The sequence below is a fragment of the Myotis myotis genome, unplaced genomic scaffold (genome assembly GCF_014108235.1).
Source record: "Myotis myotis isolate mMyoMyo1 unplaced genomic scaffold, mMyoMyo1.p scaffold_m19_p_14, whole genome shotgun sequence".
NCBI lineage: Eukaryota > Metazoa > Chordata > Mammalia > Chiroptera > Vespertilionidae > Myotis > Myotis myotis.
Window position 1 is genome coordinate 19,035,235 of NW_023416318.1, and position 24,467 is coordinate 19,059,701.

General features: G+C 38.2%; 1 protein-coding gene and 1 pseudogene across 9 annotated transcripts in view; both read right to left on the reverse strand.

Moving 5' to 3' along the window:
- The window catches only part of EHBP1 (EH domain binding protein 1), a 324,049-nt gene that overhangs the window by 80,420 nt on the left and 219,162 nt on the right, over positions 1 to 24,467 (reverse strand). For all 9 annotated transcript variants that reach the window (XM_036334392.1, XM_036334393.1, XM_036334397.1 and 6 more), the window contains one exon: positions 23,697 to 23,840. In XM_036334392.1, the coding sequence (XP_036190285.1) occupies positions 23,697 to 23,840 (144 nt within the window). The remainder of the gene's footprint in view (positions 1 to 23,696; positions 23,841 to 24,467) is intronic.
- LOC118668956 lies at positions 8,611 to 11,370 on the reverse strand (annotated as a pseudogene).

A 24,467-nucleotide genomic window follows, 5' to 3' on the forward strand; every position in this document is an offset into this window, starting at 1 on the left:
AGCTCTAGTGGCGTAATTGAAGGAGCTGTCTCACAAATTCTTCATTTGGAGGAACACTTTGATCTTTGTTCAAGTCAATTCATGAACATCAACTGACAAGACTGCATGAAACACCCCTATGGTTAGGTCCAAACTCCAAGCAAACTATTTGGTTTCATTAAGGGCTTCCAGAAAAGGTGACCAAGACAATCCTTTCAGAAGCCAAAAGGCAAGTGACTCTTTAAATTCTAATGTGCACTATGTATCACACAGGGATAATACACATATAAGCAAGCAATCCATCAAGTGAGAATATTTTTGTCTACTTTGTGACAAAAAGGAAAGCCACATTTCAGTTTCACTCTCATTAAAGCTACTTTTTTCTCTTCACTCCCATTGCAAAGTTCTTTTATAAAATCAAAAGAATACACAGAGGCAGCAAAGACGAATAGTTTAAAATTATTTTAAAAATCAAAAGAATTGCAAATATTTTAAATATACAGAGAAATAAACTTGCTAATCATTTCATAAACGAGAGTAAGATATTAAGGAGTTAATTAGAGAGCTTTCTTTTCTATAGTTAATTTTTTAAAATGCAGTTTAACCCCCTTTTGGAAAGGGGACTATTACAAAGGGCTCATTTTTGCACCACCCCTGTCAAAGAAGGTCAGAAACACTCAAGTATAAAGTCAATGCACTACTGTGGCACAAATAGTTTCTGCGGCTAAAATCAAACAAAGACCAATTAAACAAATCATAACGTTCCAGTGAACACAAGGAAGCTCACCTGGTATTTCTGGACTTCTTTCGTGAATTTTCAAATCTAGTCAGCTCTTGGCATTATAATTACCTTGACCAAAATACTGTGAAATTACTCCTCTGATCTACTAATGGCTGCAAAAATCAAGTCGTTGTGGTTTCATGCCAAGGGGCCATAGCAAGGTGGCGCAATGATTTCTGACACAGAAGACAACTTCTAAAAACTCAAAAGGGAAAATTAACGGGATGTGGTTTACAATGCCAAAGACTGTTCATTAATTACCAATTTAATCACTGCTGGAGGCATGACATTACAAAAATCTGGCTGAAAGTTCTAACAGATTATGAAGACCACCTAAGAAGACTGACCAAGAAATGTACAAAACAATTAATACTGTTTCGCTGCTATCAAAGACACTCAGATTATTTTACATCAAGTGAAGCAAAGAATTAGTAGCTTCACAGTGCCACCTCTAGGAAATGTAAATACAATAGCACAATTAGTAATGCACATGTGACTTTTTGTTCAAGGCATATATCCTTGGGAAAGCCAGACATGATAAGGAGAACAAAAGAAACATTAAAAAATGAAATGAATAAAGATTTAAACTCTACCCTTGTGCATGCTGAGCAATAACAGAATAGGCATATAAAATATAGCTCTTAGTAATGGTGATATTATCCTGGGATGTTCAATACTAGACTGAACAGCCAGCCATACGGAAAATGTCTATGGCCATGAATAGTCACATAAAAGAAGTGCTCCTGATGCTAAGACACCTAGCCCTAGCTTCATGCATTCATGGCAATCTCAAATAAATAAGACTTTTGAGGCTAGGGGTTTGTGGCCACATAATAGAAAAGATGCTGAGTTTTTCCCCCCTAACAATGATGGTGTTTTGTGTGACTTTGAAGATATGCTAGCAAGCTAACAATATGTTTTCTAAGAAGTCTAGTAGCCATTGTTAGGATAGCAGACTTCAAATCAACTTAAATTTAGACATAATAGATAAACTATTATTTAAATCATAATGAATAAAAACCTCTGCCTTGTACAGAGGCATTTATGCTGAGCATAGAAATACACCGGCATTCTTCTCCTATAAATGCAACTATAAAAAAAGATTAGCTATACATTTAAAGTGTCTTACTGGTCTGAAACGGATTATGGTACATTAAATCTTCTGTCAATTGTGTTGAAGTAAGAAATAAGGAATATATTTTCATGTCAGTGTCCTGTGTATAGATATTCCAGCTCATATAGAGAATAAAAATCCCTAAATAAGATAAAATCTTATTCTAAATGCTATTAAAGATTTTAGATTTTTTAAATAACTGATGTTCTTTTGAAATTACAAGTGCAAAGTTAACCTCCTTCTTTCTAGTAATAGAACTGAAAATATGTGCAGTTAGGAAAAATAAAAATTTTAGCTTGACCTCAGTTTTAAAGCTTGATTCATAGATATTAGTCATTTAAATATATCACAGCCATTATTCATAAACATATAAGTATAATCTTACATCATATACATTTTAATGATGATACAGACATAGGGCACATATATTTATTAAAATTATGGGAAAAGTTTCTATTTATCAGAGATTACCAAAATGATGTTTAGTATTTTTTACCAATTGGATAGTAACTGCTTCTTTTATAATCTGGAAAAAATCTAGTGATCTTATCTAAACCTGCTACAATTATCAGCATGACAGACTAGTTCCATTTAAATCAATATTTTCCAATTAACATCAAAAGTACAAGGTTGATGTCCCACCCCTTCATAGCAACAAAATACCTGTTAAAGACTTAGTTTGCAAAAAGAGCAGCTTGAATTCTTTTGGTTTTTACCAAATAAGCTATTTGGATTCATTACCAAAGACCAGTGAAAAAAGTCACTATCTTTTTTGATTACTGATCTTTACAATTAACTTATGGTCTGATCAAACTGAAATTCCAAATAGACAGTTTTCTTCCGAGGATTCAAATATTTCTGCAAATCTCTGAAGATCCAATGACTTGTTGCTAACTTGAGGTCTGATCTTGCTAAGAATGGGCTCCTATGCCAATTTTTGTAACGGGTCAGTCACTATGCTTGTAGATTAAATATCAGGCAAAAAAATTAATGTTTTATAACAATACTAGAGGCCCGGTGCATGAATTTGTGCATGGGTTGGGTCCCTCTAGGTGGCCTGCAGGGATCAGGCTGAAACCTGCAGTCCAATGCCGCCTGCAGCTCCTACCTGCCACTCCCGCTCATCCTGGCCCCACTGTGCCTGCCACGGCCTGTGTCCAATCAGTCCTGATAACCATGAGCCCTGCGTCTGGCGCCCTCCCAAGGGGAGTGGCCTGCGGGATTGGGCTGAAACCGGCTCTCTGACATCCCCCAAGGGGTCCTGGATTGAGAGAGGGGCGCAGGCCAGGCTGAGGGACCCCACCGAAGCACGATCGGGCCAGGGAGGGACCACGGGAGGGCTCCAGGGCATGTCCAGCCCATCTTGCTCAGTCCCTATCGGCTGGACCCCAGCAGCAAGCTAACCTCCTGGTTGGAGCATCTGCCCCCTGGTGGTCAGTGCACATCATAGCAACTAGTCGACCAGTGACTGTCTGTCCCCTGGTGGTCAGTGCACGTCATAGCGAGTGGTTGAGCAGCCTTAGCATATCATTAGCATATTACGCTTTGATTGGTTGTTCAGTTGTTCTGCCGTTTGGTCTATTTGCATATTACCCTTTTATTATATAGGATTGTAATTCATTTCTTTTAAAAAAAGCTTCCAACATTCCTAAAAAAACTTCCAGGTGTTTAAAAACTATCTGCAGATATTCTTTTTTTAAAAAAATATTTTATTGATTTTTTTACAGAGAGGAAGGGAAAGGGATAGAGAGTTAGGAACATCGATGAGAGAGAAACATCGATCAGCTGCCTCCTGCACACCCTCTACTGGGGATGTGCCTGCAACCAAGGTACATGCCCTTGACTAGAATCGAACCTGGGATCCTTCAGTCCACAGACCAACGCTCTATCCACTGAGCCAAACTGGTCAGGGCCTGCAAATATTCTTATGCTACATAATTTACAGCTGAAAAAACTAAACACAACATTTATAAATTCATTGATTTTTAAGTGATCAGACCAATTAGATCAGGGGTTCTCAACCTGTGGGTCGCAACCCCTTTGGGGTTCGAACAACCCTTTCACAGGGGTCGCCTAAATACATCCTGCATATCAGATATTTACATTACGATTCATAACAGTACCAAAATTACAGTTATGAAGTAGCAACAAAAATAATTTTATGGTTGGGGGTCACCACAACATGAATTGTATTAAAGGGTTGCGGCATGAGGAAGGTTGAGAACCACTGAATTAGATTGAAAAAAGATATCCCAATTCTTGTTTTAGACTTTCTATTTATAAAACAGATTTTATTCTTTCTTAAAAATATCAAAGTAATAATTAAACTTATATGCCATTATTCTTTTGATAGGTTCAAAGTGCTTTACAAATGTACTAACAATTCCAAGGGCTGCGGGTAGCAGGACTGTCACTTCTTATTCTTAGTGTATTGACCCTAAACTTTAGCACTTCAAATGCAAACATCTCTTTCAGCTAGCTATGTAATTATATGTTTTATTAAATGTAATGATGGATTTATTACATGTATTTTTAAAAAGCAATTATATTAAATGCAAAGTAATAAGCAAAATAGTCTGAAATAGACTAGCCTGTTAAATTCTATTTGTGCATTTCTTGGGGAAAAGAGTGTTTGGGGAACTTGAGTAATGAAGAAAAATTAAAAAAAAGTACTTTCTTGGAAAAAAAACTATTACATTTTTTCTCAGAGTTTGTGTTTATATTATATAATCAAGGAGGCTCCTTTGGATTATATAATGGCTAGACTGTTGAACCTGTCAAACTCCTGAATTGTGCTTTGAAAAAATGTGGAAAACAATGAACAAAATATCACATCTAAAATTTACATTGATAAAATGTAACATGAAAACCAAGATAGAGCAATTGAAATAAGAAACAAAGAAATATTAATTCGGAGCAATGCAATGGCTCCTATAGAAAAATAATTTCAGGAAACACCTGAAATAGGTTAAATGAACACCTAAAGGCACAGAGATACAAATGAGTCATGTAACTACTTTCCCTAAAAAAGATCTAAATGCAGTATAAACTTGTAGCAAGTTCTCATTAAAACATACAATGTGACAGTCTTGATAAAAATTAAGAAATTAAAAAGGTTTATAGTATCTGTATTTGTAAACTGCTTTTCAAGAGAAATTATAGTTCAAAACTTTCTTGAGAATAACTTAAGTAGAGTCTGTACATAAGATCCACCAGGTAAAATTACCAAGAGTTGTTTTTAGGGCCTTAGAAACTTAGTTTTCCTAGCCTTCCAGCCTAAAGCTATTCTAATTTATGTAAGAGGGAATGTTTAGTAGAGTGGTGTGATTCAAAACAGAGTTGGGAGCTGAGGTCCTGGAATACGGGAAAAGCAGGTGTGTCTAAGGATTTTGGTGTGCACATATATTAGCAACAAAGAAAAGTATCATAATGTAGGATTCAAGAATAGGAAGACAAGGATGACACAGGGAGCCTTAAATCCCAAAGTGTCAAATGTCATATCTGTAACTGACTCAAGAAAAGGAGATGGACACTAACTTCCTCTGCCTAGTAATAATTAATTCTGCTTTAAAGACTTTCAGAGCTGGGTCGGTGTGGCTGGGTTGGTTGAGCAATATCCTGTGTACGAAAGTTTGCTGGTTCGATTCCTGGTCAGGGCACATACCTGGGTTGCGGGTTTGATCCCTTGTTGGGGCATGTACAGAAGGCAACCAACCAATGCTTCTCTCACACATTTTTTTCTCAGAGTTTGTGTTTATATTATATAATCAATGTTTCTCCATCCCCTCCCCTTTCTTCTCTCTAAGCATGTCCTCAGGTGAGGATTAAAAAAAAAATCATAAAGACTTTCAGAGAGACATTTTCTTCCTGTTTACAAACCTTTATTACCAAGACACTCCTTTCAGCAACCCCAAATTTTCATGTTTAAGCTCATTTTTTTTAAGTTGACACTGTTCCCTCCACTTATTCATTGAACAACATTTACTTAATACTCGGTGATGAGGATACTTCTTGGTATTCAGCTCATAGTTGAGTGTGAGAAATAGGTGTGTAATTAGGTTATTATATAGGATAATGTGACAATAGAAATATGCACAACATATTAGAAAAAGGTACAGGAAGGGAAATCAACTTTACTGCTAGGAGCCATGACAAAGGTGCTTGAAGAAGAAGTGATATTTCAGTGGAAGCTAAGAAGGGAAGAAGGGCATTTCAGGGAGAGAACAACAAATACTTGCACAGGAACAAAGAGTATACCACATTCTCTCTGCAAGCAACTTACTTGAGTGGGACTGCAGAGTGAAAAATAAAAGAGATGAAAGAAGTTAGAAGGATGGGAGGGGGGCGGGTAGGGGGAAGGGTGTGGCGAGGATGTGTAATAACCTTGCATGAGGCCATGTTGAGTAGTTGGAAAGTTTATTCTCTTGGCAGAAGTTCTCGGCAGAAGTTGCCAAAAAGTTTTTGAGCCATCATATACTCAAATTAGTATTTAAGCTATTTCCCAGTTTTCTCTTCTTTATATTTTATATGCCTATCTTTCCTTATAAGTAGATCTTTTTTTCAATCCTTTAATACTTCTCCAAATTCTCTGTAAGTTCTCACTTTCAGCCTAGAACCAGGTAAACAGTGTGAAAAAAAAAAAAAAAGTAACCTATACTGAGTGCCGGATATTGTCCCATGTACTATATGCAACATCAATGAGTAAAATAGCTCTACTCATTTTTTTTTTTTTTTTTTTTTTTTTTTACTGTTATGTTCAACTTTACTTACAGGATGTTAAATCCTTACAACTAAGGTTTTCCCCAGAAAAAGATTAATGAAAACATCAATTGCTTTTCAGACTTGATAGTTGCTGCTTCAAAAGGTGGTTTTACACAAATACTAAATTATCCAAAAAAAAAAAAATCCTTTATAACACAATGAATCACTTTTATTTTGGTATGCATCCACATCTCAGCAATTAGTGGTCCTAAACAGAAAAGTGGAAAAATGCAACCATTTGCCAGGAAGTAAAGCCTGCCAATTTTGGGGTTCTGCCATGCACATCGAGGTGTTTTTTTTTTAAATAAATCTTTATTGTTCAGATTATTACAGTTGTTCCTCTTTTATCCCCCCATAGCTCCCCTCCACCCAGTTCCCACCACACCCTCTGCCCTTACCCACCCCCCCCCCACTGTCCTCATCCATAGATGTACGATTTTTGTCCAGTCTCTTCCCGCACCCCCCACATCCCTTTCCCTCCAGAGAATTGTCAGTCCACTCCCTTTCTATGCTTCTGATTCTATTATATTAACCAATTTACTCTGTTCATCAGATTTTTTATTCACTTGATTTTCAGATTCACTTGTTGATAGATGTGTATTTGTTGTTCATAATTTGTATCTTTACCTTTTTCTTCTTCTTCCTCTTCTTCTTAAAGGATACCTTTCAGCACTTCATATAATACTGGTTTGGTGGTGATGAACCTCTTTAACTTTTTCTTATCTGTGAAGCTCTTTATCTGACCTTCAATTCTGAATGATAGCTTTGATGGGTAAAGTAATCTTGGTTGTAGGTTCTTGCTATTCATCACTTTGAATATTTCTTGCCACTCCCTTCTGGCCTGCATAGTTTCTGTTGAGAAATCAGCTGACAATTGTATGGGTACTCCCTTGTAGGTAACTGACTGTTTGCCGCCTTTAAGATTCTTTGTCTTTTGCCCTTGGCATTTTAATTACGATATGTCTTGGTGTGTTCCTCTTTGGATTCCTTTTGTTTGGGGTACTCTTTGCTTCCTGGACTTGTAAGTCTATTTCTTTCACCAGATAGGGGAAGTTTTCTGTCATTATTTCTTCAAATAGGTTTTCAATATCTTGCTCTCTCTCTTCTTCTGGCACCCCTATAATTTGGATGTTGGTACGCTTGAAGTTGTCCCAGCGGCTCCTTACACTATCTTGATATTTTTGGATTCTTTTTTCTTTTTGCTTTTCTGGTTGGGTGTTTTTTGCTTCTTTGTATTTCAAATCTTTGACTTGATTCTTGGGATCCTCATGTCTGCTGTTGGATCTCTGTATATTATTCTTTATTTCAGTCAGTGTATGCTTAATTTCTGGTTGGTCTTTTTTCATATCCTTGAGGGTCTCACTAAATTTATTGGAGGTTTCTAGAAAATTCTTGAAAAACCTTAGAACCGTGGTTTTGAACTCTATATCCAGTCGTTTGCTTTCCTCCATTTCTGTCATTTGTGATGTTTCTTTGTCTCCGCATTTTGACTACTTTCCTGTGTTGATAGAGTGATTTTGTGTGCCAGGTGTCCTATAGGGCCCAGTGGCTCAGCCTCCCCAATTCCCTGAGGTGGACACTCTTGGTGCACCCCTTTGTGGCCTTGTGCACAGTCTTGTTGTAGTTAAGCCTTGATTATTGTTGGTGTCACTGGGAGGAATTGACCTCCAGGCCAACTGGCTGAGAATCAGCTGTGTCTATAGTGGGAGAACTTCTGTGCTGAAGACACCCTTATGGGGCAAGACTTTCTTCAGTGGGGCTTTGGTGCTCACTGAGTCTGTCCCCTGAGTGTGTCCCTTATGGATCTGAGGAGTTGTAATCTGGATGGTCCCAATCTGACCACTGGGTACACTGGCTCTTGGATCTCTAAGGAGTGCTAATTTAGCCTCTGCCTGAGGCTACTCAGCAGGAGCTATGGAGAGATCTTCAGATTCCTCTTGTCTGGGGTTTGGAGGTGCTCAGATGAGGCCCAGCTGTGAAGCAATGCAAGCTGCTATGGGGCCTTGGGCCTTCTTTTGGATGTTCTGGGTCTCTCTGATCCAGCTGCAGTTTGTTAGGTAATTTTAGATCTCAAAGGGCCAGCCCATTCATGTGCTACAGCCTCTCCTCGAGTTCTTTCTTAATCCCTGCTGAGGACCATGAGAAGCTGCAGCACCAAAACCAAAGTATGCACCAAATTCAAGGTTTTGTTCCAGTTGTCAGATTCCAAACTAGACCCAAATGGGTTGCAAAGATGACCAAATGAGAGCTTTGTTTAAAACTTCAATTTGTAGAAGCAAAAGCAATGATAGGAACAACAAAATTCATTCAGAGGAATCATATGTGCTTATAAGTGTCTTCTGTGGCCATCCTGAGCTTAACAAACAAACCTATCAGCTGATGATGACAGCAGAGAGTGGCAGGGCTGCGGACCCAATTTTCATTTCCTGGGCTGCTGGAGAATAAATGAATGTGGTTCCAAAACTAAATGAGGGAGGTCAGAGCCTCTTTCCAACCTTACCTGATGGGTTCTGGCCAAAGCAAAGGAGTGTCATGGAAAGTGTTGGGTGGTGATGGTGCAAGAAATGGACTTGAAGAGGAGGAAGGAGGAAGCAGCACCCCTCGATATAAAGGTGGTAGGGGACGTTATGGGGAAAGCCCTGAATTCCTCACCAAAGGCCAATTTCAGAGGGGAGCAGAGGGGGTTACAATCTATGCTTCGGCCAAGGGTGGTAGTAGAGTGGGGAAAGGATGGTGGCTCAGAAGGGGAAGGGGCATAATTTAAGACTTAAAAAGAAACCAGGGGTGCAAAGGAAGCATCCATACACACCCAGCAGTAGTCCCACAGGCTGTGACCTGAAACCTTCACGTCTACTCTAACAAGCCACCCCAAGCTGGAGGGCTGTTGCAGACAGGAAGGGGGCGGGGGGGAGGAGAGGGAGAAGGTAGAGCCCCCAGGCCATGTAATCAGCAGCAAGGTGTGTGTGTGTGATGTGTCTTTTCACAGTTGAGTTAGACGTGCCCCACTAGTTATGATGGGAATCAATTTAAATATACTTTCTTGATCCCAGAAGTTCAACTATGTGGACAGTAGTTACACTTGACAGGATGATTTGTTATAGCACAACTTATATATTTCAAATGGACAAAAATTAGTATCATTTACAGTATCTTAAGATAAACTGCCTTTGAGCGGGAGCTTCCTTTCCAGTACTTTGAGGTCTACAAGACGTATCTAGAAAATGTACGACTGTGGAAAATGAAGACCGCTTAAATCGAGTGGGGTAGGGGCGGGCCTGTGGCTTTCTTGTTGATTAGTTGCTGTAACAGTCCTTCAGGGGGCTGAGGGAGTTTCATGTTTTCTTTAGACATCATTAGGCGCCGAAGCTCCTGCAGGACACTTTGATACTATATGAATTCTGCCATTTTGCTAGCACTGATATGGCTCTTGGGCCCACCACTCCATTAGAACTATTAACTCTATTCATATTAATTTTTGTTACAAATCTTACAAAGGGGGGTTCTTCTGGGTATTTAGGTCCACATTCTATTTTAAGGCTGTATATTCGGTTTTCATAAATTGTCATTTGGAGGGATTAAACAGCATCAGAGGAGGTTCAAATATATAAACTGAAATCATGGAGGCCCAATTATCATCCCTGTCCATCTTGTAAGTGTCATGTCTTCGTCATCTTCTAGACCCCAGCTAACTGTGCCATCTCCTACCCCTTTCTGGTCTTCTTCGAGTTCTTCCAACAGTCAGAAATTGCAAGGGACTTTTACTCCCGAGCCCGTGGTGGCTGCCTACTCATTCTTATTGGTATGTATCAGGTTCTAAATCAGTGGACTCTTAAGAGTAAGTAATAATAAACTCTCCAGTAAACTCTTGAAGATTTGAGATCAGTATCCCATTTAGTCAAGGCTTAAGGTCACTCCTGGGTACCAAATTTTTTTTTTAAGCTTACTGGAATTCTCAGTTAAACTAAGAACATAAAAAGCAGTGGTTAGCAGCAGATATATCTCTCCCCGTCTGCAACTTGACTCTCAGAACCATAGCATACCTATGAAGGGCAAGGTAATTTACAGTAAATTTAAGAATAAAAGCATGATAAATTAAGGCACAGATTAAAGAACATAAGCAGGTGAAATAGTAGCAATCAGTTCACTAAATTAGGTGCCAGCTTATTTTTTTTATTTTTATTTTTATTTTTTTTTAAATATATTTTATTTTTTTTTTAATTAGACCTGCCTTTAAGTTACCAGAAGTCTTGATTTCTCCAGAGTGAAAAAGGATGCTGACACTGAAGTGGGGGTGGCATTAGTCATGGTTCCCTTACCTCCTTCACAGTGGACATTTATTAATTTGAATGTCACACAGGAAGAAAAAAATATTTGCCTCCATTTTAAAAATGGAAAAAAACACTTAAAGAGATTAAGCAATTTCTGGTTTTAGTATCATGTAGTTCACATTCAATTGCTCTAGAGATCCCCTTTTTCTTTAGTCAGCCAAGTTGGCCATACTACTTTTGTAAAGCCCAGATTTCAGGATCCCCAAAAGACCATCAGGGAGCCAGCTGAATCCAATGCAAAAGCAGTCTTTATTTAAGCTAGCTTGGGCTCCCCGTCAGCCACACTCGCCGATGCAGCGGCAAGCGGCCAAGAGAGCGTGAGAGACCTGTGGGAAGAGGGGTTTAATAGGGGGGTTGGAGTAAGGGGAGGAGAGATGACTGTGGGCCCTGCCGATTGGCCAGGTGCAAGTTGGGGTCTTGTTACACAGGATGTGGTTGTGTCTATGGCGCGCACGTCCCTTGATTGTCATTGGTTAGTTTAAAGAAATCCTAGGTGCGGCTAGCAGAGGCTTGGGCTTCCGGGAAGAAGCTCCTTGCCGAGCACATGGCTAAGGCTGCTGCCCCAAAATGGAGGATCCGAGGTAAGATGGAGGGCGTAGCCCTCGTCCTGGGGCAAGATGGAGGGCGTAGCCCTCGCCCTTTCACTTTTCCAAAATATGGACAATACTGCTAAATAATTCATATATATATATATATATATATATACACTATATATATATACATATATACACACACACACACATATATATATATATATATATATATATATATATATATATGAGAGCTACCTAGAAATTATAAAGAAAATGATCAAATTAGGAAAAGTACTATGTTCTTCAAAAAGAACATAGCTGGAGGCTAAGTCCAGCAGGTCATAATAAATGCAAGAAGTCCTCAAAAAGTTGAATGGACATATTCAGCAGGGCTGAAAATCTGCATATTGTTACCTGCTGCTGGAACAGCCGAAGGCAGCTCCCCCAACATGATGGTCCTTATTGTTTACTGGACCTTACCTTTGATATGTATATCTGCTTTGCTAAAGGGCAAAGTATGGGAATAAAAAGCCGTGGGTCCTGGACATTCGTGGGTCCAGACATTTGGACATTCGGAGAGCCCACTTCACTAGAAAGTGGAGCTTCCCCTGGCTCCCCCATGCCTCCCAAATTTATATTTCTTGTATAGTCTCTAATCCATTTATGCGCAGCCCTTCTCCAGATTCCTGAACCCTTGCTGCGGAAAAGACTGCAGCAGATATCAACCTAATATCAAGTTACACACTAAACTAAAAATCAAGAAAAAAACTGGTAAGGTCTAACTTCTGTATTTGTGAAACTGGAATTATCTGACATTTTACATTCTTTTTAAATCATTCCTTAAATCATTTCAATATTAGCTAAAAGCCACAGAGTATCATGTCAAAACTAGAGCAACAGTCCTAGAATGTATTAGTTCATGAAACGGATGCAATTGTCTTATTATACAAAATAATTACATTACTGTATATCAGCAAGGAACATCTATATAGGGCTTGACCTATCTAAACGAGAAAGAGCTTTTAAATTGAGCCTAAACAATAACTGAAAGAGGTTGCAACAATTTCTCCCGTGCCACCTGTACTTCTTACAATGTAGCTTGGAGGCTCCTCCCATGGAGCGATACAGTTCATGGCTCTGCTTCTTAAGCCTGAGTGGAGCCTTGTATCTGCTTGGGTCAACAGTAGGACAAAAGTCATGTTACATGACATGTAAAGCTAGATCAGTGATGGCGAACCTATGACATGCGTGTCAGAGGTAACACGCAAACTCATTTTTTTGGTTGATTTTTCTTTGTTAAATGGCATTTAAATATATAAAATAAACATCAAAAATATAAGTCTTTGTTTACCATGGTTGCAAATATCAAAAAATTTCTGTATGTGACACGGCACCAGAGTTAAGTTAGGGTTTTTCTTTTTCTTTTCTTTTTTTTTTTTAAATATTTTTTATTGATTTTTTTACAGAGAGGAAGGGAGAGAGATAGAGAGTCAGAAACATCGATGAGAGAGAATCATCGATCAGCCGCCTCCTGCACATCCCCCACCGGGGATATGCCCGCAACCCAGGCACATGCCCTCGACCGGAATCAAACCCGGGACCTCTCAGTCCGCAGGCCGACGCTCTATCCACTGAGCCAAACCGGTTTCGGCAAGTTAGGGTTTTTCAAAATGCTGATAAGCCGAGCTCAAAAGGTTCGCCATCACTGAGCTAGATCATAACAAAGCCATACACATTCATTCACCTTACTCTCTTGGACACTTGCTCTTAAACCCACTCACCATGCTATGAGGAAGCCCAAACTAGCCCAAGTGGAGAGACCATATGGAAAGGCCACATGTAGGTATCCCAACTGACAGTCCAGCAAAGGTCCTAGCTGAAAACCAGCCCACACAACGTGCAACAGAAATAATCCATTCCTATAGTCCTATCTCAGTGGTCGGCAAACCGCGGCTAGCGAGTCACATGCGGCTCTTTAGCCCCTTGCGTGTGGCTCTTCCACAAAATACCAAGTGCGGGCACGCACATACAGTGCAATTGAAACTTCGTGGCCCATGCACAGAGGTCCATTTTTGGCCTGGGCGAGTCTATTTTGAAGAAATGGTGTTAGAAGAAGTGGGGGGGTGTCAGTCGGTCGGTCGGTCGGTCGGGCAGTGCAAGTGGGCCGCGGGATATGCAGCGCAGGGGAAGCGCACGCGATCCATGCAGGAGTTGTCGAGTGAACCAGTCAGTCAGCAGTCTCATTGTGCAGTGGTTAGTGCTAGTTGCGTCCGCAAATCACGCTCGGGTGACAAAAGTACCTACTCGAAGCATAAAGTTACCTGTATTTTTCCAACCAGCTGCAAATCCTACAGGTATTTTTGTCATCAATTTAAGAATTGTAATTCTTTTGTGTTGGTGGCTTTATTATCATCAAATGAAACATTTTTTTAGGTGCCCTGTTTGACATGGCTACAAAGAAGCAAAGAAAAACAAAAGACAAAACCCTGAATTTAAAGTTGAATGTACCGAGACTTTCGCATTTATTCAAAACTTAAATGGCCTTCCGACCTGTCTTATTTGTCAGGAAAAATTGGCGCATAACAGGAAATCAAATTTGGAGAGACACTTTACAACTAAACAGGTGTCATTTAGTACTAAATATCCTGTCGGTGATGCAAGGAAGAAAGCAGTTGAGGAACTTCAGAAGAGTAAAAAAAAATCAAGTTCTGTATTTAATTACTGGATGCAATCTTCCAACAATGTTAATATTGCAAGTTTTGTGGTTAGTCAAGAGATTGCTAAGAGAGGAAAACCATATACAGATGGCAAATACATAAAAAGTTGTTTTATAAATGCATCCAAAGAGCTATTTCGGGATTTTAAGAACAAAGCAGATATTCTAAAAAAAATTAAATTAAAGAGTTACCATTGTCTGCTAAAACAGTGAAAGATAGAACAGTCAAAATGTCTTCGAATATAACCAACCAGCAAGTCGAAGATCTTAAATTGGTTTCAGCTTTATCAATAGCAGTTGACGAGTCTTGTAACATAAATGATACAGCGCAAGTTTCACTTTTTGTACGATTTATGTCATCTACAGGTCCTAAAGAAGAACTTTTAGGATTATTGCCACTCAAAGGTCAAACACGTGGAGAGGATATAGCAAATGCTGTAATTGAGTGCATTGAAAAACATCATATTCCACTCGATAAAATTGTCTCAATTTCAACGGACGGGTCGAAAAGTATGACCGGCGTAAGAAACGGGTTTGTTGCTACTTTGAAAGAAAAAATAATCACGAGATACTTACTTACCATTGCATCATTCATCAAGAAGCACTTTGTGCGCAGACATTTCCAGAAGAAATTTGCAAAGTTATGGAATTGGTGATTAAGATTATCAACTCCATTATAGCTAGAGCTCTTAATCATCACCAATTTAAAGAATTTTTAGTTGAAATGGGGAGTGAGTACACAGATCTGCTGCTGCATAACAAGGTACGTTGGGTATCATGAGGAAACGTTTTGAAACGTTTCACTTCCTTATTAACAGAAATTAAAGCATTTCTCCTTGAGAAGGGTGTTCACTATCCAGAACTAACGAATGATCAGTGGATCCAAAAATTTTATTTCATGGTAGACGTTACGTCTCATCTAAATCAGCTTAATTGTAAACTACAGAGGAAAGGAAGCACAGTTTTTTTGATGTTAGAAGAAGTTATTTCATTCGAAAACAAATTATCTCTTTTTGCTCAAGATTTTGAAAGAGAAACTTTGATTCACTTTCCAAGTCTGTTGAAACATCGCCAAGAAAATAATTCTGATATTGACATTTGCTATTTCAAAACAACACTTTTAAATATGAGGGAAGCTTTTCTCAACAGGTTTCAGGAATTCAGAAACAGCAAAGCGACGTTAGCCTTTGTTAAAAAACCTCTCAATGCTACTGTAACAGAATTAAATTTTTCTCCCTTTAATATTAACATGGGCAACTTTGAAATGCAATTGCTGGATTTAAAAACCAAAGAACTGTGGAGCTTGAAATTTGAACGTCTTTGTGCTGATATAGAAATATTGGAGAAAAACAAATGTGAACTTAGCTCACAGCACAAGTGGTCTGCTTTGAATGACCTGGAAAAGAAAGATATGTTGATTTTTAACACCTGGAATAGTATTCCTGACTCATATAATCAACTGAAAAAACTAGTGTTTGCTGTTCTTTCCTTATTCGGGTCTACATATTTATGCGAACAATCATTTTCAAGCATGAACCTTATCAAGAGTAAATTGAGAAGTCGTCTTATTGATGAGAACCTGGAATCGTGCCTAAAATTAAAAACAACAACATACAAACCTGACTTATCCAAACTTTCCAAGGAGATGCAAGGCCATTGTTCACATTAGTGTTTGTCAGTCACTGTCATGATTTAATTTTATGGATATTGTAAATTGTAAGGAATTTAATTTTATCAATAAATAATATCGTTATTAAGTATATCAAGTTTTATTCAACGGACCTATAGTTTAGCTAAGACTTAAAACTTTAAGTAAAGTTTATTAAGTTAATTTTAGGGAACGTTGTGGAGTGAAAGAAGATGTAGTGTCGAGGACTGAGAAAGATATGTTGAGATGGTCTGGACATATAGAGAGGATGAACGAAAGGAGATAGAGGAAACAAGTATACAAGACGAGTGTGGATGGGAGAGTTGGAAGGGGTCGACCTCAGTGAACGTACCTCAATCAGAGTGAGGACGTTTTTAGCAAAGGCCAGCTTAGGAGTACCCTAATTAATAACAATGTACCTACCTATATAGTTTAAGTTTAAAAAATTTGGCTCTCAAAAGAAATTTCAATCGTTGTACTGTTGACTAATGAGTTTGCCGACCACTGGTATCCAATTAAATGTATTTATAGTATTGGATACTAAAAAAAACCCACAAAGAACTAATGGAAAACTTATTTGAAAATATCCTTTGTAATCTAGAGCTGAGAATAAGACTGCATAATGTGACATAAATATCCCTTCTTTTACAGCCATTTTATAATAAATAACCAAATCAAAATTAAAACATTATGTAAAAATAAACAAATTGATAACATCCCTGACTGAAGGTGAAAGAAGATACTTTCCAATTGGGGGACATTTCCCTATTTGTGTCCTCAATAGGGAGAAATTAAGAAATGCATTCCTGAATTGCTCAAACTCTGCTTGGGGAATTGTAATCATGAAACCTACCAAGAGCAGAGAATTCCTTTAAAATTTTCAAAGAAAAAATATGTATTATCATTAAGCTGACAAATGCATGTATTATTTAAAATTAAATGCGTGTGACTATTCTTGTTTTAAGAGGGAAATGGAGATTTGATATGCATACCATGGAGGATACGAGTGATTTCACAGAGAATGAACACACCCCAGAGAATGATTCTGAAAAAAGCCTGTGATAGAATAGACATATAACTCTAGGTTCCATGCTGTTTCCTTCTGCATGTTGCCTAACACCCACCTCATCCTCACCCTGTGCACCACCCCAAGCCATCGCAAATCTCCCTCATCCTCAGACTTAACCCTCCCTCAACCTCATGGCTTTTCCAGGAGTTGGGTGCTCTGGTCTAGGGTAAGAATGTCCACTTCAAACATCACTTAGCAATTTTTCTTAAAAACTGAAAATGTAATTGTTTCTTTTTATATACAACATTAAAAATAACCCAGCAGTTAATGTGTGATGTCACATATGTAGATCAAAATGGCAGGTCCAATACACACCTCTAATTTTGCTCCCTCCCATTAAAATGGCAATAAAGAGATTTTTGCTTTTAAAGACATAAATCCCCATCAGGGGGGCCCCCACTGGCACCCGAGTTGGCTGGCCTGGCGCCACCGCTCGCCGGCCCCGCCAAGTGGCGGGGAGATTGGGGGGTGGTGCCATCCCACTCTCTGGCCAGCCACGCCCCCAACCGCCACCTGCTCACCAGCCGGACCCACCCCCTGCTATCACCACCAGTCTCCTCCCTCTGCAGGCTGACTGGCGGGGTGATCGCGATCACCCGCCCCCCCCCCCTCCCCCGCACTGCCTTGGCTGGCCTGGGGCCTGAGAGCTGGGGGCAGCTCCTGCATTGAGCGTCTACCCCTGGTGGTCAGTGTGCATCATAGCGACCAGTCTTTCCACCATTTGGTCGATCTGCATATTAGACTTTCATTATATAGTATATCCAGAATAGGCACATCCATGGAGACAAAAAGTAGACTCGTGCCTACCAGAGGCTGCGGGGGAAGAGGAAGTGGGGTTTCTTTGGGGGACGAGGATATGTTCTGGAATTAGATAGGGGTGATTTTTGCACAACTTTGTCAATATACTAAAAACCACTGAACTGCATACTTTAAAAGAGTGAATTTTATAGTTTGTGGATTCCATCTCAATAAAAAATGAAATAATGTTGCTCTAATTCTTACAATGAAATAATTAGAAAAATAAGAAAATTGAATCAAAAAGTAAGAAACAAACAGGGACACCAATACACAGGGTCTCTGTTCCCGAGACACATCAAATTCTTCACATGGTCTCCCTGAAGTAGCACCCCCCCCCGCCCCCCACCCAAACAGGGCTTGAGAGAAGGAGGAGTATAGTGCAAGTGAGCTCCCTAGTCTGGAGAGCCTGTCAGAAGAGACCCTAGAACAGCGTTTATGGAGAAGTGGGAGAGACTCTCAATTAAATAATCACAAATGTGATCAGTGTGATGAATAAATGGTACAGGTAGCTATATTTCTGATAGTCTGAGAAGTCAGTGGTTGGTGGTGGTTGCCTTGGGGATATTTAAATTAAGACCTAAAGAATGAGAGAGGATTAGGCATGGGAGAGGGGGAGGGAGAGGGGGAGGGAAGGGGGAGGGAAGGGGGAGAGGCAGAGGGAGAGGGACAGGGAGAGGGACAGGGAGAGGGAGAGGGGGAGGGAAGGGGGAGAGGCAGAGGGAGAGGGAGAGGGAGAGGGACAGGGAGAGGATGAGGGAGAGGATGATGTTGAATTCACACTAAATTTAGTTAAAACTTGAAGTTTTACTTGGTAAATAAAAACTTTAAGTAAAATTATTAGTGCCTTAAACGAAATAGATGACCAATAAAATATTTTTTGAAAGTTTGAAGTAGTAAATAAATAAACAGACTGAATGAAAGGATAAATACCTTTAAAAGTTAGGACACTTGAATTCTAAACCTAGTTTGCCATTGTCTGCAACCCCAGGTGAATTTAAACACCCTTTCCTAACTCACTTTTTTTCTCTCTACAATGATAAAAAACAATTTGTAGTCCTACTTTACAAGGATATCAGAAAAATAAATAAGAAATATAGCACGATGCTTTTAAAATATAATCTCTGAAGTCAAATTGTTTAGGTTTAATTCTTGGCTCTCTTAGCTGTGCGACTATGGGCAATTCATTAATTTGTGTGGCAGTTTTCTCAACTGTAAAACAGGGAAAATACTTAACTTATACAATTGTTGTAGAGATTGAATGAGAAAACCCATGAGAAAGCACTCGAACCCTGGCTGACGCACAGTACAATGCTCAATAAACATTAGATGATGATTATCAGTATATGTAAATTTTGCATACAGGCAAAGTAATTTTTAAAAATCTACTTGACAGACAGATGGTTTGAATCTCAGGTATTCTGAATTTTGAATCAATAGTTGAAAAACATAAAGCTGTAAGTCTTCCATATTTTTAGACCTGAAAGAATTATAAAACAAAGCTTATCACAAATATGCTATCAACAAACAAAATAACTTCCTTTTTAGAAAGAATATTCTTTCTGTGCCTATTCACTTGGATGGTGAACCTTCTCACCCATCAAATCTTAGTTTAAATGTCCCCTTCTCAAATCACTCAAGCTCAACTTACTCAAATTATCCTTTACTAGATCATGCAGCTTTCAAACTCTGTAGTTATATACTTATTATTATCGGTCTCTTCCCACCAGACTATAAACTCCATGAGGGAAGTCCTTTTCCTTACTCTGAATATACTCAGTTCAGACACTCAATTAATGTCTGGCAAATGTCTGAATCAACGAATTGATGATGTAAAAGATGGAAATGAAAAAAGATGGTATAAAGGCTACAAAATTTTTTTCCATAAAAAAAGGCCCTCTAGATGAGTGTTTCTCAAACATTTTTAACATGACCCACAATTAATATATTTTATATCACATATATATGTGATAAACACACATATCCACAGAATTAAAACATTTCACACAAAAAATGCTATACTTACTATGTGTGATGAATTCTGATATTTTCTATTCCATTCTATTATATTCCTTTATATTAAAAAATAATTATTGTGGCTCACTATACTGATTTTATATCATGTTAATGTATAAAGACTTGAAGTCTGAAAAATGATGCTTGAAGTCAGAGGTTATTAAGTTGATATCTGCAAGGTATTTTAAAAAATATGCATGGGAAGGAAGAAATAAAACTGTCTTTACTCATAGATGACATGATTGTCTATGTAGAAACTGAAAAAAAAATAATAAAGAAAAACTTTTCTGGAACAAATAAGCAATTATAGCAAGGTTGTAGGACACAAGGTTATTATACAAGACAATTGCATTCCCATATGACAGCAATGAACAAATGGAATTGGAAATTAAAAACACATCGTTTACATTACACCCCCCAAAATTAAATGATCAGGTATAAACCTAACAAAATATGTACAAGATCAATATGAAGAACTCTGGTAATGAAATAAAAGAACTAAACAAATGGAGAGAGATTCTATGTTAATGGGTAGATACACCCAATATTGTAAAGATATGATTTTTTTCCAGCTTGATTGATAGATTCAATGCAATCTCAATGAAAATCCAAAGAGTTATTTTGTGGCTATTGGCAAACTGATCCTAAAGTTTATATAGAGAGGAAAAAGGCCAAGAAGAGCAAACACAATACTGAGGGAGAAGAACAAAGTGGAAGGACTGACACTACTGACTTTAAAACTAACCACAAAGCTAGAGTAATCAAGACAGTATGGCATTGGCAAGAGAACAGAAAGATCAGTGGGACAGTATAGAAAGCCCTGAAATAAACCCCACAGATATAGTTAACTGACCTTTGACAAAGGAGCAAAAGCAACACAATAGAGCAAAGACAGTTTTCAACAACTGGTGCTGAAACAATTGGATATCTACATGCAAAAATATAAATCTAGACACAGATCTTACGCCCATCACAAACCTCTATCAAAATGGACTGTGAACCTAAATCTAAAACACAAAACTCTAAAATTCCTAGAAGACAACATAGGAGTTATATGATGTCTTTTTACATACAACAACATCAAAGGCATGACCCATAAAGGAAAAAGCTGGATTTCATGAAATTAAAAACACTTCTGCTCTTCAAAAGGCTAAGTGGAGAGAATGAGAAAACAAACCACAGACAGAGAGAAAATATATGCAAAAGACACATCTGATTTAAAAAAAATTGTTATCTAAAATATACAATGAATTGTTAGAACTCAACAGTAAGAAAATAAACAACTTTATTTTAAAATGGGCCAAAATTGCCCTAACCCAGCGGTTCTCAACCTGTGGGTGGCGACCCCATTTGCGGTTGAAGGACCCTTTCACAGGGGTCGCCTAAGACCTTCCTGCATATCAGATATTTACATTACGATTCATAACAGTAGCAACATTACAGTTATGAAGTAGCAACGAAAATTTTATGGTTGGGTCACAACATGAGGAACTGTATTTAAAGGGCCAGATGGTTGAGAACCACTGCATAACCGGTTTGGCTCAGTGGATAGAGCATCGGCCTGCGGACTGAATGGTCCCAGGTTTGATTCCGGTCAAGGGCATGTACCTTGGTTGTGGGCACATCCCCAGTAAGGGGTGTGGAGGAGGCAGCTGATCGATGTTTCTCTCTCATCGATGTTTCTAACTCTCTATCCCCTCTCACTTCCTCTCTGTAAAAATAAATAAATAAATAAATAAATAAATAAATAAATAAATAAAATAGGCCAATGACCTTAAGAGACACCTCTTCCAATGAAGATGTACAGATGGCCAGTAAGCATATCAAAAGATGCTGCACATCACATGTTAGCAGGGAAAAAAAGAAAACACCAGTGAGATACAACTACACATCTATTAGAATGGCCAAAATTTGGAATACTGACAACACTAAATGCTGGCAAGGATGTGTAGTTGAACTCTCATCCATTACTGGTAGGAATGCAAAATGGTAGTCACTTTGGAAGATAGTTTGGTGATTTCTTACAAAAGTAAACATACTTTTACCATACGATCCAGCAATTGTGCTACCTGGTGTGTACTCCAAGTTGTTGAAAACTTTTATCTATACAAAATCTAGGTGTGGATGATTACAGCACGTTTATTCACAATTGCCAAAACTTGGAAGCAACCAAGATGTTTTTCAGTAGGTGAACGGATAAACCATGGTACATTCAGACAGTGAAATATTATTCAACACTAAAAAGAAATAAACTATCAAGCCAGGAAAAGACATGGAAGAACCTCAAATACATATTGCTAAGTGAAAGAAAACAAGAAAAGGCTACATACTGTGTGGTTACAACTAAAACATTCTGCAAAAGGCAAAATCATGGAAATAGTACAATTATCAGTTTGCCAGGGACTGGGAATGGGGAGAGGGCTGAATATGTGGAACACAGGATTTTTGGAGAAATGAAAATACTTTGTATACTCTAATAATGGATGCATGTCATTATATATTTTTCCAACTCATAAAATGTACAACACCCAAGTGCAAGCTGAAATGTAAACTATGGACTTTGAGTGACTATAATGTGTTAATGTAGGTTCATCAGTTGTAAAAAAATGTGTCATTGTGGTGGAGGATATCGTTAATTGGGAGGCTGTGCATGTGTGGGTATAGGGCAGCCGTGGGCAAACTACGGCCCGCGGGCCGGATCCAGCCCGTTTGAAATGAATAAAACTAAAAAAAAAAAAAAAGACCGTACCCTTTTATGTAATGATGTTTACTTTGAATTTATATTAGTTCACACAAACACTCCATCCATGCTTTTGTTCCGGCCCTCCGGTCCAGTTTAAGAACCCATTGTGGCCCTCGAGTCAAAAAGTTTGCCCACCCCTGGTATAGGGGATTATGGGAAGTATGCACCTTCCCCTCAATTCTCTTGCAAAACAAAAACTGCTCTAAAAAATATTAATTAAAAAAAAAAGATGATGGCCGGAACTGGTTTGGCTCAGTGGATAGAGCGTTGGCCTGCGGACTGAAAGGTCCCGGGTTCGATTCCGGTCAAGGGCATGTACCTGGGTTGCGGGCACATCCCCGGTAGGAGATGTGCAGGAGGCAGCTGATCGATGTTTCTCTCTCATCGATGTTTCTGACTCTCTATCTCTCTCCCTTCCTCTCTGTAAAAAATCAATAAAATATATTTAAAAAAAAAAAAAGATGATGCCGTTTTATGTATATGTGAGTTTGCTGGTAGGGCAGAGTTGTCATCATGGTTTTCAGATTCATGAAGAGGTTTATGGCCCCCTAAGTCTAAGGGCTTCTATTACTATATGTTATTATCTGTGAAGCACTACACAAAACTATATAAAAAATGTGATTTAACAGGGATGGCAGTATATGATAGGAAAAAACATTTTGATTATGAAGTCTGATGAGGCTGAGGTTCAAATCATTTACTGACTCTGCAATCTTGCTTACCTATCTATGAGCCTTAGGTTTTTTTTTTATCTGGAAAGTAGCTTGAAAATCTTCTTCATGGGTTAAGTAAAATAAAAATTATGTAAAACATCCATTATATAACCTGGAATATTTGCTAGGCATTCAATAAGTCATAGGCATAATTATTAAATTCTAGTATTTTCAACAAAATTAACTTCCATGGACAAAAATACAATCTTAAACAAAGTACAACTAAATTATAAACGTATATTATTGAAAAAATAGATTATTCATGTATGTGCAGAAATTATATTCCAGGATCTTTCTTTTCCTCATAGCTAACACCACTGTGTAGAAATCATCACAACATGCTCCTCCAAGTGTGATTTTGTAAGTTCAACAGTGCAACAAATACCCACAATATACAAAGTATGTAGAAAAGTAATTTAGCAAAAATATAAATAAATTAGTACCCTACCCCCATGATTACAACAGACAACTTATGGTATTTTTAAAACAACGATCCTCACATCACTTAGCTGCCTGTTGCAGAGTGCTGTGGCTGAGTTGGTATTCTGCTTATTCCCTGCCTTTAAAGCTGCATCTCTTCTCGCTTGCTCAAGCAGAACTCTTGCTCTTTCTTTAAGTTCTTCTTGTCGAGATAACATTCGTTGCTTAAAAGCAAAGATACAGAATTAGAAGCCTCAAGAATAAACAAACAAAACCCCAAGAGCATGTATTCTACATTTCTAAACTAATTAATGGTTATACAACCTGTCAAAATAATAGTGTTGCTTCAATCATAGGTATCCTTCATAGTCAAGGAAGAGGTGATAAACAGTAAGCCTATTATTTTATTTGGTGTCATATAAAACTTCATTATAAATTTCCTGTGTATATCATTTTTGGGTCTCTATATTTTAATAGAACAATTTAAAAGCTTTTTTTCTGTAATCTTAAGCAAGGAAGAATTTTTTAAAAACTGTACAAGTCAGTGGTTTTTAGTATATTCATAACGTTGTGAACCACCAACACTATTAATTCCAGGACATTTTCATCAACCAAGGTTTTAAGAGGATTTTAAGTTCATGTTCATAAGACATAACAGAATAAAATTGGTCACTGCATTTAAAATGGTTACAAATCAACACTTTTCTCTAAACAGAAAGAATTAGTGAAATGAACACTGAATTTGCAGTCTAAATATCAGGCTGTTAATCCTGATACACAATTTAACACTGAACAGGTCACTTAAAAACTATACTGTATTCCATTACATGATATTTAAGAACTCTGGAGTC